Below are 16,116 nucleotides of genomic sequence, written 5' to 3'. Positions count from 1 at the left end.
CTATAAACTCTATTCTCCAGGAGTTCAGGTAATGGATGCAGACTGTGGTAGAAAGGCTCTATGATGGTCCCCAATGATGCCTGGCAATCACACTCTTTGTATTGAGAAGAAATCTATTTTAAGGGATTGGCTCGTGTGATGACCAAGGCTGAGACGTCCCACAATCTGCTGTCTAGAAGCTGGAAACTCAAGAAAGCCAACGGTGTAATTCTGAGAACCAGAGGGCCCATAATGTAAGTCCCAGTTCAAGGTCAAAAGACTAATATCCCAGCTCAAGAGTCAGACAGAAACAGCAAATTCTCCCTTCCTCCATCTTTTTGTTCTACTTAGAATCTGAGTGGATTAGATGGTGGCCACCCACACTGGGAAGGGCAACCTGCTTTACTCAGTCTACTGATTTCAAACGTTAATTTCACCTGGAAACACCATCACAAACTCACCCAGAAACAGTGTTTAGCCAAATATCTGGGCACCTTGTGATCCAGTCGAGTTGACACATAAAATTAACCATCACAGCTGCTAAGTTTTGGGGTAATTTGCTATGCAGCAATAGATAACTGATATACAGACTCCTGAACCTTCTCTCAATCCAAGGTCATGCTGTAGAGTTAGAGACCCAGCCCTCTCATTCACAAAGAAGCTGTTATTCTCTTTACAGTAAAGGACAAAGAATTCAGAGTACTTACTTAGGCTGCACAACAGGAAACTAGATTTATGGTGAAAATTAAGGGAGTGATAAGTAGTACCTTTGTAAGACCATTCTGTAGAATACACTGCCTAAGCATTCTCTCTCCAGAATGTGCTTTTAATTACTACCAAGAACATTTCCTTAGAAGATACTGCAATCCATGAAAATCTTTCTTGTTGAGATTACAATAAAGCTGTACATTTTAGTTTCAATATTTAGTTGGAGATTACAAAGTCAAGGTTTACATAGCAATGAAGCAAAAAGATCTTATAGATTTGGATATTATTATACATCTGGACTAAAATGATGCTAAAATACGATATTGTTTCCTTTTGTACACTAAGGTTACTTGTTCATGTTAACATTTCTTTTATTGGTTCCACTTTCTCTGAGCTAGTATTATATGGTTAAATGTGGGTGTCCATGAGCACACACACAGTTGACAAAAGCACCCCATTCTGTGAATTCATGTGCCTATTGTTCTGGGCAGTGAGCCCAGCTTGCGTTAAGTCTTTGTTATTTGAGTAGTGTCCCAGATTCTCCTTTGAAATGTGCAATTCACCCATTTTATTAACCTGAATATGGAACTCTCTGATGCTTTTTTGATGGATTTCTCGGTCATGTCCAGGCACACTCCTTTTTATTTTAAACAGGTCACTCATTTCTCTGTACTGACCTTCAGGCATTTTGCCATATGAATTAGAAAGAAAATCCTCACAAGGTCAGGTTTTAATGATGGAGCTTACTACTTTAAAACAGATGACATTTCACACTTGTTAGGCCAATTTGGAGACCAGACCATTTTTGTCCAAGCTCTATGAAAGGCTTTTTGTCGTTGTTTTTGTTTCTTTTGATTTTTTTCTTAAGGTAAAGCAAATCTAGGGTCATTAAAAGAAAAAATTTTTAAAGCGTACAATGGGGACAAAAAGAACTACTCAAATGCACATGAAACAAAAATTTAGCATGTGCCAATTAAACATCCCCTGTACCACTTCATAACTGTGCGATCTTGTCAAATTATTTAACCTTTCTATAAAAACAAGGATAATAATAGCATCTTTCTCACAGAATTGTAGTGAGGATTAAATGAGATTATGCTTACAAATTGCTTAAGACATGGCCTGGCACGTAGCAGGTGCTCAATAAATCTTATTAACGATACAAATTATACATGTAACAATGCTAACAATGGCACTGCCACTGCCATCGATGTCAGTGAAAAAGATCTACATTACATAATTCTGTTTGGAACCCTTGTGAGATTTAGTACAATCCCCTCTATTTATGAGGCTAATCTGGCAAATAAGGCTGAGAGAAGAGGTTGGAAGAAGAGGGTTGAGCGTCCCGAGGCAAATATCTCCCTGCCTGCTACCATCTTCCCACCGCGAACACTACCACCATCCAGTCATCATATGCAGTCCTCTCTGAAGATTTTGTTTTATATTATCCAGGGTCTTCTCCATTGGAGTGACTTCCATCTCTTTGTCCCATTGCCTAACCACCCCCACTCCCATACTGAGTGGGTAGAAAACTTCAACCACGTTAAGCAAAAAACTTCAGCCAGAGGTTTAAACAGAGCTTAAAATAGAGACTCCAACAATGTCTCTCTTCTTCTCTCAATTATTTTCTGTGCTGGTTTTATTTTCAGTGTCTGCAAGCTAGCAAGTTATCCGCCAGCAGGTCCAGGCCTACGTTCTCCCTTAGGTTCAAATCCATTAGAAGAAAGGCTGCCTCTCTCGGGAGGCTCCTAAAGAATCCTGTTTGGACTTGAGTCAAGCGCCCATCCCTGAACTAATTCCTGAGGCTATGGGGGAAAACTACAATTTTTTTTTTAATTGACATTAAATTTTTTTTTGTTTAAGGACTATTTTAGAGCAATTTTCTATTTAAATTATTCTTTTTTAAAACGCCTGTGATACCTCCTTTTAAAACTTCATTCCCCTCATCCAATACACCCGCAAATCCTGATGGTTCTACCTTTTGGAAGTTCCACACTAAAGTAATTCATTTCCCCAAGCTGCTTCTCCTACCGTATTATCTATCTCAGTTAATGATATTACTAATCACTCCATAATTGACCCAGAAATTTAAGAATCACTCTTGTTTCCTTCCTCTTCCTCATTTCCCACACTTCACTGATCAACAAGTCCCATCAATTCTACCTCAGAAATTCTCAACTCTATCCCTTATTCACCATTCCTAAAGCCACTGCCCAACTTCAGGCCCTCATCTCCTCTGACCCTGAACCACTTGTAACAGCTCCTCAATGATCCCCTGTCTCTTTGCTCAACCCACTTCACCCCATCTCCCACACTGTTGTCACACTTATGGTTCTAAAACAAAGACCTAAGTATGTCAGTACCCTGCTTTAAAACTTTCTACAGCTCCACAGTGCTTATAAAAAAACAAAACAATCAAATATGCCAAAACAAAGCAAGCATCTTTGTGTCTTGGTTGCAGCGACAGAATACAGAAGTCTCTCAGACTGTTTATAAATGCAGTAGTTTCTTTAATTCAGTGGCTCTCTAACCCTGCTGCACATGAGAAAACTCTGAGTGCTTTTAAAGAATACTGATGCTAGGGTCTCAATCTGAAAAGTGTGATGTAATTGATCTGGAGTAGAGCCTGTACGTCAGCTTTTATAAAACCCTCCCCCAGGTAATTCTAATGTGTAGCCAAGGTTGAAAACTACTAATTTAAAAGATGGCTGGAAAGACACTTTTACTTCCAAATGGTATAAAGTAACAGGGTCTATATTTATTCTCCCTCACCCCTGATAGAAATAACTAAAAAGTTGGACAAAATATATGAAACAAAGATTTTCAGACACTGGATATCGGGCAGCATAGATAGTGATCCTATAGAAAAGAGAAAAAAACAAAGTGAGCCACACAACTACCCGAGCTTACTTCCTGGAAAGAGTTTATAGCTCATAGTGGTAAGAGAGAGAATCAAGGCAGAGTTATCTCCCTAAGCTGAGATCAAGCTAAGAATCCGGGAAGGCTAAGATGGCTAAGATTCACAGAGCAGAGTACCAGAAAAGAGAAAATTCCAGAGATCTGCAGAGGGGTCCCGTGAGCATTCAGCTGAGTACTGATCAGCATGTTTGTATGAGGAAACAGAGGCTGGGGTAAGAACCACACAAGAGAATCACAAGGACAATCCTCTTGGCTCACACAAGGCTGCAAATAGTTTGTTTCCTCAGCAATCAAAATGTAAAAAAAATTCATAATTCATAGGATATTGAGGAGAGTACTCAGAAGAATATCAGCCCAGTAGTGGGGAAAGCCAACTGTATATGAAGTGTTTGCTGATTTCACCTGGCAAACCTTAAAAACAAGACCCAAAAGGGTCAAATTGTTTCTGACTAACTTAACTATGTCCCATAATAAAGCTCAAGGATATTTACAGACATACAAAATTATCTAGCTCCCAACAGGTAAAATGTTCAACGTATGGCATCTAATCACGTATTACCAGGCATACAAAGAAGCAGGAAAACACTACTCAAAATGAAAAGAAAAATCAATCACTAGAAACATACTAGAAATTGACACAGATGTTAGAATTAAAAGTTATTATAACATTCCATACATTCAAGAAGGTAGAATAAGGATTAATCAAGTTAAGTAAAACACATGTAAGTTATTAAAAAAAGACACATCAAACTTCTAGAGATGAAAAAGACAATATCTGAAATGAAAAATACACCAAATGAGATTATAGCAGATTAGCCAATGCAGAAGAAAAGGTTAGTGAACTTGAAGACATAACAATAAAAATGATCCAGAATAAAACAAAGAGAAAAAAGACTGAAAAAAAATGAGCAAAGCATCAGTGATCCTTGGGGGAAAAAAAATCAAGTGATCTAAAATACACATAATTGGAGTCTCCAAAGGAAAGGAGCTAGAAGGGATAACAAAAAAATTTTGAAGAAATAATGGCTGAAAATTGTCCAACTTTAATGAAAACTCTAAACACACAGATCCAATAAGCTCAACAAACCCAAAGCACAAGAAACTTGAAAATAACTACACCAAGGTACATTGTAATCAAATTGCTTAAGATCAGTACTGACAGAAAAATTTTAAAAGCATTCAGGAGGAAAAAAGACCCATTATACACAGAGAAACAATGATAAGAATGAGAGTAGAATTCTCATTGGAAAAAAATTGCAGGCTAAAAGATAGCAGAACAACATCTTTAAAATACTAAAAGGCAAAAACATGCAGTAACCTAGAATTCTATAATCAGCAGAGTAGACTTCTTGTGTGTGAAACTTGTGTAGTCACACAGGGTACTATGCTCAGAAGGACTGTATTTGATTTAATGTTCTACCGTTGATGGCTTGAAATTCTTAATAATTTTTGAACAGAGGGTTCTACATTGTCATTTTGCCTCAGACAGTCCTGATAACCAGCAAAATATCTTTCAAACAGAAAGATGAAAAAAAAACTTTGTCAGACTTACAAAAGCTGAAAGAATTCTCCACTAGCCTATCTGCACAATAAGAATAAGAAATGTTAAAGGAATTCTTTTTAGGAAGAAGGGAAATGATACCAGATGGCTAAATCTAAACAAACTAATGAAGAGCACTGGAAATGGTAAATATGTGAGTAAATGTGAGACAGCTTTAAAAAATATCTCTTACATCACTAATCATTAGGGAAATGCAAACCAAAACCACAGTGAGATTCCACCTCACACCCATCAGGATGGCTATAATTTAAAAAAAAGAAAAAACAGAAAATAGTAAGTGTTGATGAGGATGTAGAGAAATTGGAACCCTCGTGCACTACTGGTGGGAATGTAAAATGGTGCAGCCACTGTGGGAAATAATATGGTGGTTCCTCAAAAAATTAGGCATATAATTACCCCACGTTCATAGCAGGATTATTCAAAATAGCCAACAGGTTGAAATAACCCAAAAGTCCATCAGTGGGATGAATAGATAAATAGAATATGGTATATACGTATAACAGAATATTATTCAGCCTTGAAAAGGAACAGAATTCTGACACATGCTACAACACGATGAACCCTGAAGACATTATGTGAATTTTCCTCAGAATTCTATCAAACATTTAAGGAAGAAATAATGCCAATTCCACGCAAACTCTCCCCAAAAAATGAAGAGGAAGGAATACTTCCCAACTCATTTCATGAGGCCAACATTGTCTTTATACTAAATCCAGACAAAGACATTATGAGTGAAAAATACAAAGCAATATCTCTCCTGAACATAGATGCAAAAATTCTTTAAAAACTTTAACAGATCTAATCCAACAATGTAGAAAGGATAGTCCACCACGACTCAATGGGATTTATCCCAGGAACTCAATGTTGATTTTAACATTCTTAATCAATTGATGTAATTGACATACTAACAGAATAAAAAAGAAAAATGATACAGGTATCTCAATAAGTGTAAAATTAAACATACACACCTAATAAAAACTCTTAGAAAATTATGAATATAAGGGAACTTCCTCAACCTAATAAAAGGTACCTATAAAAAACCTACAGGTAACATCACACTTAATGGTAAAAGACTGGATGCCTTCCTCCTAAGATTAGGAACAAGGTAAAGATGTCTGCTTCTATTATTTTAATTCAACTTTGTACTAAAGGTGCTAACTAGTGCAAGAAGGCAAAATATAAATAAGTAAAAGACACAGAGATTGTAAAGAAAAGTAAAATTGTATCTCTCTCTATGTTTTTGTAGATGACATAATCATCATGTAGGAAGCTCTACAAAATCTACAAAAAATCTACTAAAACTAAATAGCGAATTTGGCAAAGCTGGTGGACACAAGATCAATACATAAAAATCAACATAAACTAGCAATGAACAATCAAGAATTGAAATTTTAAAGACGTCATTTATAAAAGAATTTAAAATATGAAGAATTTAGGGACTAGTGTCTCATAAATCGTGTAAATCCTATATATTAAAAACATAAAGCACTGCTGAGGGAAATTAAAGAAGAGCTAAATAAAGGTTTCTCAACCTTGATACTACTGGTGTTTTGGCTTGGATAATTCTTCGTTGTCGGGACTGTCCTGTACCTTGTAGGATGTTTACCAGTATTCCTGACTCTATCTACTAGATGCCAGTATCAACCTTGCTGTGAGTTATGATAACCAAAAATGTGTCCAGACACTGTCAAATGTCTTTTGTGAGGCACAATTGCCCCGACTTGAGATCCAATGACCTAAATAATGGAGAGATATACCATTTTGTGGATCAGAAGCCTTGATATTGTTAAAATATCAATTCTCCCCAAATTAATCTGTAGACTCAATACAATCCCACTCAAATTCCCAGCAGGCTTTTTGACCATTTTGACAAATGGATTCTAACGTGTATATGGGAATGCAAAAACACCTAGAATAACTGAAGCAATTTTGAATAAGAAGAACAAAGTTGGAAGACTTGCACTATATGATTTCAATGCTTATAAAGCTACAGTAATCAAGACATTATGGTACTGATATAAAGATGGACAAATAGATCAATGGAACAGAACCAAAAATTCAGACATAGACTCATATATATAGGTCAACCGACATTCAATAATTGCCAAGGCAATTAAATGGAGAAAGGATAGATTTCTCAACAAGCAGTGTCAGAATCATTGGATATCTATATGCCAAAAACAAACTTTGATCAATATATTGCACTATATACAAAACTTAGCTCAAAATGGATGAGACCTAAATGTTAAATGAAAAACTATAAAACTTCTCAGAGAAAACATAGGATAATATTTTTATGACCTTGGGTTAAGCCATGATTTCTTAGACATAACATTAAAATGCCATAAAAGAAAAATTTGATAGTTTGGACTTACTTCAGCAAAATTTAAAAACCTCTGGTCTTCGAAAGACATTGTTACTAAAATGAAAAGAAAACCTATAGATTGGGAGAAGGTATTTGCAAAGTACATGTATAATAAAGGTTTATACTTAGAATATGTAAAGAACTCCCAAATTTAACAATAAAAAAGCAAACAACTCAGACCGGCCAAGTGGCACACCAGTTAAGTTCGCACTCTACTTTGGCAGCCTGGGGTCTGCCAGTTCAGATCCTGGGTGCAGACCCATGCACTGCTTGTGAAGCCATACTGTGGCAGGCGTCCCACATATAAAGTAGAGGAAGATGGACACAGATGTTAGCTCAGGGCTAATCTTCTTCAGCAAAAAGAGGAGGATTGGCAGCAGATGTTAGCTCAGGGCTAATTTTCCTCAACAAAATAAAAGTAAACAACTCAATAGAAAATGGAAAGAATATGCCAATAATATATAGATGGTAAATAAGCACATGAAAAGATGTTCAGTATCAGTAGTCGATGGGGAAATGCAAATCAAAACCATAATAAGATACCCACTAGAATGGCTATAATAAAAAAGACAGTAACAAATGTTGGCAAGGATGTAGAGAAATGGGAACCTTCATGCATCACTGGTGGGAATGTAAAAGGTACAATCCCTTTGAGAAAGAGTTTGACAATTTCTTAAAAAGCTAAACATATGCCTACTTTTCTACTCCTAGAAATGTACCCAAGAGAAATGAAAGCATATGCATACATAAAGCCTGTACACCAATGTTCATAGCAACTTTATTTGTAATAGCCAAAACCTGGAAACAACTCAACAGCTGTGAATTAAAAAACAAACTGTGGCATATCCATTCAATGGAATAATACTCAGCAATGAAAGGAAACAGACTACTGATCCCGCAATGGCATGGATAAATCTCAAGATAACCATGCTGAGTGAAAGAAGCCAGGCAAAAGCAAAGAGTACATACTGTGTGATCCCATGTATATATAATTCTAGAAAATGCAAACTAGCGTATAGTGACAGAAAGATCAGTGGGTGTCTGTGTGTTGGTTGGGCAGGCAGAGACAGGAGGGAGGGATTAGAAAAGAGCAGAAGGAAACTTTTTGTGATGATGGACATGTGATGATTTCACAGATACACACATATATCAAAACTTTTCAAATTGTGCACTTTAAATTTGCCCAGTTTATTGTATGTCAATTATATCTCAATAAAGCAGCAAAAAACAATAATAACAAAAAGAGAGATGGCTAAAGAGACATAATGGTAGATGTTTGAGGTTAAAAATTTTCTGAAACTTCTTTGATATCATTCCCCCTGACAGATGACTGCTGATTCCAGGCTATCCATCTAGAATGTGCAATTTGCTAAGCTTCAAAAGTGCACACTGAGGCAAACTGCCATCAGGAACTCACTTAATTCCTCTTTTTAAATAGTTGTGTATTTGAAAGAGGATCACCTTTGAATTAAATCCTCATAGAAACGTTCTATCCCAGTGTGGGTCTCACTTTAATAAGGCATTTTCCCAGGGCCATACATCTGCTTGTATCCCTGGGCTAAAAGTTGCTTTCCACTCAACCCTGACTTCATTCTCTTCCTAGGCCAGACAAAGTTCATCTCCTGTGTGTGTGAAGCCCTCTCTGATCCTCCCCTTCTTAGTACCACATCCAGTTGCCATTAACCACGTGGTTCATGTTGCCAGCGCATGGGGGCTATAACAAGGTCCCCCAATCCCTCTTCTCTCTCCCATCATGAATTTTACCTAAGAAAAGTAAGCTCACCATTGGAATTTAAACTTTGAAATTAAGACAAACTGGTTCAGAGAAGAGATGTGCAGACACTTGAAACAGATACAAGGATTCCCAAGTCAAACAGACTATGACCTGGTTGAAAATATTTGCATATCAGAGATAGAAAAAAGGTGTACATGAGAAGACAGGTTGAGCATTAGTGACACTCACCACCCAGGGAAGAAAAAACCCATTTGTATCCCTTGATACTCTGTTTGAAACTATTAAATTTATATTTCATTGATTAATTCCACTTGTTCTAAATTTTAATTCACAAACAACTTTTTCGTTATAATTTAGCTTCCAAATGTGGCAAGTATGCCAAAGAGACCTCACTGAAATAAAAAAAGAGTGTCTAGTTCCCTAAGATGTTAGAATCCTAAGTTAATAATTTGCCATTCTGGGCTTATATAGTAGTCTTGTGGATTTGTTGAATATCAGTCTGAGAAACAGACTCAACAAGCTAAAGACCAGATCCTGACATATTTTCCAAGATAACGCCACCTTGTATGGCTTCTTGAGACACACTCAGTCAGCTTTCCCTGGAGATTCTTTTATTTAGTTTTTATTTCCATAGTTCATCCTTTTGCTACAGCACTTAGTCCATACTATACATAGTTAGATGAGCACAGTTAGAACTATACATTCTCAGGTACCTGAGGGTAGTTTTACGTCCAGTTTTGTACTGACCTTCACCATCGTGGCTCAATAAGTAACACTGAATTAAACTGAATCTGGACAATGTGCAGAGTCTCTTTCTTCCATTTTTTGGTTGATTGGGAGTTAGAAAATTGGATACCAAAAACACCCCTTCCCAAGTACAAGCCTCTAATTCTCATAAACCTCTACTATTATAGCTAAGACAGGGATGTTTTTAAATGTATGCTGCACATTTCTGAAGAACTAATTTTTTTTTCCGTAGGGAAGATTTGCCCTGAGCTAACATCCATTCCCAATCTTTCTCTTTTTTTTTTTTGCTTGAGGAAGATCAGCCCTGAGCTAGTCTTCCTCTGTTTTTTGTATGTGGGATGCCTCCACAGCATGGCTGATGAGTAGAGAAGGGTCACGTGTGGATCAGGTCTGGGAACCGAGTGCCGCAGAAGTGGAAGGTACAGAACTCTAACTGCTCGGCCGCGAGGTGGCCCCATTGGAGAACTAATTTTCAAATGAAGGTCAGTGTAGCACCAACCTCAGTGAAGTCCTTAGACTGTTTCCTTTGGGAATTCCTGAAATGTTTGCAAACATTGCAAGGCTCGACATTACATCAACTAAGATGAATGCAGAGTAACTATTAATGAAATGATGAAAGCATGCTATTTAACAATTAAACCACAATTCTAATCCTACAAAATTTTTGTTACCAAAGCAACAAGAAAAATCACATCTTTATGATAAGGAGTCATGATCCACTTAAAATTTTGCAATAGTAATGCTTCTTTTGATGAAAAGATTTCACCCCAGTGTATATAAAGTATCTAAGAAGATTTTGAATTATAAAAACTTATTCAGATTAAATTTTTTTGTTTCAGGCTTTAAAAAAAGTCCAAAGTAATCTGTGAAAAATATTCAACACCACATAGATACACAAGTTTAAAAAAAGTAATTATGTTTGGGTTAAAATCTCACTATATACAAAATCAAATAATGAATACTTTTTGTTTCATTCCTTCTTAAAAACAGTACTTTATTATGGGTTTCTTAATAGAAATGTGATTCCTTTAAGCACTATTAACTGAATGTCTGACTCAGTTTTCTCAAATAAACAGTGGACAGTATGATGAATAAATACAATTAAGTATCTGTAAATAAACTAAGTTTCCTAGTTCACAAATAAAGCATAGTCGTGAACACAGAGTACAGATTCCATTAATATTTAATTCTATAATAAATACTCAAAAGATCCAAATCCTGGTTTTACACATAGGAAACTGAGGCCTAGAGAAATGAAGTAACTTTTTTCAGATCCCAGTTAGTTAATGGCAGCTTAGAGACTGAAACCATTATTGCCTTGTATTTTAATTCACGGGTACTAGCTTCTTATAAAAGAATAAGCCAAAGATGCTATGACAAGGAAATGCTTATTTCAAAAAAGGCAGCAGCACCATCTGTCTCTTCTCCAAAAAATCGTATGTATGGCAGATTCTCATCCTCCTGCTGCTACGGGAAGAAAATTGGGGCCTAACTTGCCTGATCTTCCAAACCAGGGCAAAGGAAGAGACTCGGTTTGGGGGGAGCTTGTCCTGCACAGCCTCATCCACCCAACACGCAGGGCTCCAGCTCTGCAGGGGAAGAGAGGTAGCTTAGGGAGAAGGGACCGTCACCACCCCCCATCCTGCTGTCTATATCGAAGATAAATAGCAAAACACTAAAAATTTTAAATGAGAGTGTAAAAGAAGGCAGCGCGTACTCTTTCAACTGTACATCCATGTGCATTTCCTGATCCTTTACCTTCTTTTACTGTCCCTAATGCTTCCACCCTGGCATGGCCTTCTAAATCATATGTTCACCTCCCTTTTGATTCCACCCAACAGGCATGGCCTTCAACCTCGTCTCCACCAACAAAGCGGGTGTCTACACACTAAGCAAAGACCTTGGGTAGAGACTAGGTTTCCCAAGATTTAGTCCGGTACAATCCAAAACCACATCTTAATTTCTAAGCAACTCTCCACTGTCTCTCCCCCTCCAGCCCCTGCCACTAACTGCATCACCCCTCACCCCCGGTGCCCTCCAACCTTCTCCAAACTAATGTCACTCGCAGCCAACCCCTCCCAGGCGCCCAGGTCTCCAGCCCCTGGGTCCCAGCCCCAGGAGCGGTTCTCGAGCCCAGCGCGCGGCGCACCGCCACTCCCGGCGCAGTCTGCAGCCTCCCGCGCTCCCGCGGTGCTCTCACCTCATCCAGGGTGCGGCCGCCGCGACTGCCTCTTCCTCCTCGGCCGCCGCTGCCCAGCTCCCAACCTGCTCCGGATGCCGTCGCTCCCTGCCGGGAGACTGCCGCGAGGGCTGTGGGGCTTGCGCCGCGTCCCCGAGCCAGTAAGGCGCGTGGTGCGCCCGGCGGGGCGCGCGGCAGCAGTAGCTGCAGTCGCAGCGGCGGCGGCAGCAGCAGGATCCGCTGTCAGTCCCCTTCATGGATTTCCAGAGCCTGGCCACCCCAGGCTTAGTTACCGTCCCTGGTTGGTATTCCTATGGTCTTCCCGCACCGCCAAGGCGCATCCTCTAGGCGTGGATGAGTTTCCACACCAGCTGCCACCCTTGTGGCGGAGACCTGGAAGGACTAGGCCTCCTCCGCGGCTGCCTCTGCCACCTGCTCCGCCCAGATTGCCTGTGTCCCTCTCCCACAAACCCCCGCCGCTGCCTCTTCATCCTCTCTCATCTCCCCATTCTCTCTCCACCTACTACCTCAACCTGGAGATATTTTCATTCCCGGACCTCATTCTTTTTTCTTCCTATCCATTCTATTGTCCCCATCCGCAATTTCCAGCCTCAAAAAGTTTCTCCTTTTCTCACTTCCTCACTCCATATCTTCCCGGGTTTTGTCCTCATCCTGCCTCAAAATGTCATCTTCTTATATTTTATATTATTCTCTCCTCAGAATCACTACTTCTCCAGATTGTTGGCTAGCCTCTTAGCTTCTTTCTCCCTTTCTCCTTCTTTTAAAGATGGCCACCTGAGCTAACAACTCTTGCCAATTTTTTTTTTCCTGCTGCTTCTCCAGCACACAGTTGTATATTCTAGTTGTGGGTCCTTCTAGTTGTGCTATGTGGGACGCTGCTTCAGCATGGCCTGATGAGCGGTGGCGTGTCCGCACCCAGGATCCGAACCAGTGAAACCCTGGGCCACACAAAGCAGAGTGGGTGAACTTAACCACCGGGCCACGCAGCCAGCCCCTCTTTCTCCTTCTTTTAATATATTCTTTTCAATTTTCCCTTTAGTTGTTGTAAAAACCTTTCTCCTAAACGACCTCAATTTTCCTTTCACTTGAGACTTTGCGATTGCCATTTTTCATGAAGAACTCATAGTAAAGTACATACGGCTTGGTATCCACCATCAAGTCAAGGGAATGTTTTCATGGTTAAAAAAAAAGGTTTCATAGGTCAAACAAATCCTCTGTTAAATGTTTGTTCTAAAAACCCTCTTCTTATATTCCAAAGTGTCCTCTAAGAAGGGAAGAGTGAGTCTCCAGCAAAGCAGAAGGCTGCTGCTACACTATTCTATATAGCACAAGGCCTGCAAGGGAGAAAGTTTTCTTTGTACTGGGTACTATGGATCCCAAGGTTCATAGGCAATAGTCACTGTTGTTGATTGGCTCAGTGTGAACTATGAAAATTAATGAAGGGAAACTTCATTTAAAATGGAGTCGGGATGCTGGAAGAGAGAGCTCCCATGCAGTACCGTTGGAGGTCAATTACAGGAAAGATAGTCAGTTATAGACCTCAACAGAAAGAATCCTCTATTATAGGAAGAAATGTTAATCGCATCCCAAACAGAAATGGACTACCCCAGCAACTTAGCCAATGAGAAACCATCACCACTCTGAACTCTTGCTTTTCTCCAATGGACTTCCGTTCAAACCAATTCCTCCCAATTTCCTCCTTTTTCTGTAAAAAATGTTCCTCTCCCTTGTTTGTTGGATTTGCTGATGCTTCGCTATAGCATGCACATTCCAAATTGCACTTCTTTGACTATTCCCAAATAAATTCATTTTGCTGGTAAAATAGCTGGCTGTTTTATTTTTAAGGTTGACAGACCAAAGCTAAACTCATCCTTAACTCATTTTTCCTTCCAAATCTGCTGTTCAGTCCTGTTTTTTTTTTTTTTTTATCCCAATGCTACCATCCACTCAGTTGCCCACGCCTTAAACCTGGGAGTCACCAGAGACTTGTGTCTCTGACTCATCCATCTCATCCAGTTGTTAATTCTACGTATTTACTATTTCTTTATCTTTACATGATCCCTCCCAACATGATGCCAACTGCCACTAGGAAATGACTACCAGGTATCTCATCATTCTTTCTTTCAAATCTCCTAACTCAAGCTATCTCTTTGCCTCTCTTGTTTCCAATCTATCTTACCAGGGCAGTTTACCCTACTGCTCTCATCTCTACTAAGAAAGTCCTAATTATCTTTTGTTGTCTTTGTATCTTTGGCCTTCCCTTCTCCATTAGCTCAATCCCTAGCCTATAGACATGCTTAGGTCTTCTCATCCCTAAAACAAAGTCCTTCCACTCTAACCACCATCACAGCTCTCACTTTCCTTCATAAGCAATTTCCTTAAATACACTGTATTCATTTGATGTCTATCCTTCCAGACTTCCATTCATTCTTTACCACCTAATTCTCTGCAGTCAGGCTTCTAACAGGCTTCCTGTTGTTTAACTGAAGCTGCTCTCCTAGCAGACTCAGACTTTGGCTTTACCCACAGACAAGTGGTAGATTTTATCTAATAGACAAATTAAAAGGATTGGGGATCCTTAATTTAAAGAGGATGTGCCATCTTCATTAGTTGAGGCAGATAAATAGTTCAGCGAAATTATTACAGACCCAAAAGCAAAGAAGTCCTGAGACTTCCAGTTCCAGCCAAGATGGAGAAGCATGCATCAGACTAACATTTTCCTCCTGGGCAAGGGGTGTAGGATTGAATAGAACAGATAAATATTTATAAATATATAAATATAGAAAAATACAAAGAGAAGTCGTTGAAGGCATTGAAGAGTAACCAGAGCAGACAGGACTTGAATCTATGACCCTTGAGAGAAGAGAAGGACATGAGCGGAGCTCCCTACTCACCCTGGGATTTTTCTTATGAAGAAATTTTCCAAATCAGGTGCTAGAGAATAAAGGCCAAGTACAAGCCAGCAGTATTACTGGGCTAAAGAGTCAAAGGTCAAAGTTCAGGGCTGCCAAAGTGGCTGAGGCTTTGGGGAGAATACTCGGAGAGGGGAGAATGGCAGAGAAGTAGCTCAATAATCTAGGTACAAATTCCCCTCAGGACAGTGGCCAGTTCCTAAGCCCAGCATGCACAAAGCAAGGTGCCAGCAAACAGCAGTTTGGAGGCTAATGAGCTAGGAAGAGATTTCAGCATCTGACACAAGTTGGACTTGAAGCCTCTCCAAAGTGGAGAGAAACCTAGGGCTTTCAGCTGATACCCCAAAAAGGCCACATGCTCAGAGTAAGGGCAGTACAATACTGAAATAGAATAGATCTAACAAAGCTTAAAACCAAGTCTTTACAGGATCAAACTGATCCGCCAGTATTCTTTCTGCCTACCAGAACAAAACTTAACTCTTTGGAACTGGGGAGCATTATCCAGAGCTTCTACAATATTTTCATCCACAATGGCTAGGATCCAATACAAAATTATGAGTCATGCTAAAAATCAAATCCAAGTGACTAAGCACTAAGAGAAAAATTAATAGAAACAGACCCTATTAGAGTTGACAGGACTTCAAATAACTATGACTAATAGATTTAAGAAAATAGAGGAAAAAATGAACGATGATGAAAAATGGGTAATTTACTTCAACATAGAATTAGAATCTATAAAAAATCTACATTCTAAATATAAAAATCACAATAACTGGAAATAGGAACCCGTTAGGTGTGTTTAACAGCAGTCTGAATACAGCAGAAGTCAGGAGTAGTGAAGTAGAAGATAGGTCAATAGAAAATTCCAAAATGAAGGAGAGAAAAAAGAAGAAAAAAAAAGAACACAGCATAACAGACCTGTGGAATACAGTCAAAAGATATAATATATGTGTAATTCAGTCTCTGAAAGATAGCAGAGACAGAATGGGC

At 39.0% G+C, this 16,116-nt stretch overlaps 1 protein-coding gene across 1 annotated transcript in view; it reads right to left on the bottom strand.

Annotated features, from left to right (window-relative positions):
- PDE4DIP (phosphodiesterase 4D interacting protein) overlaps positions 1-12,636 on the bottom strand; it is a 199,106-nt gene extending 186,470 nt beyond the window's left edge. Inside the window, exon 1 of the mRNA XM_044749294.2 lies at positions 12,215-12,636. Coding sequence (XP_044605229.2) covers positions 12,215-12,450 — 236 coding nt within the window. The 5' untranslated portion in view covers positions 12,451-12,636. The remainder of the gene's footprint in view (positions 1-12,214) is intronic.
- Between the last annotated feature and the right edge of the window lie 3,480 nt (positions 12,637-16,116).

Source organism: Equus asinus, chromosome 16 (assembly GCF_041296235.1).
Source record: "Equus asinus isolate D_3611 breed Donkey chromosome 16, EquAss-T2T_v2, whole genome shotgun sequence".
In the NCBI taxonomy this organism is placed as follows: Eukaryota; Metazoa; Chordata; class Mammalia; order Perissodactyla; family Equidae; genus Equus; species Equus asinus.
This window is presented reverse-complemented; position numbering and strand designations above follow the sequence as displayed.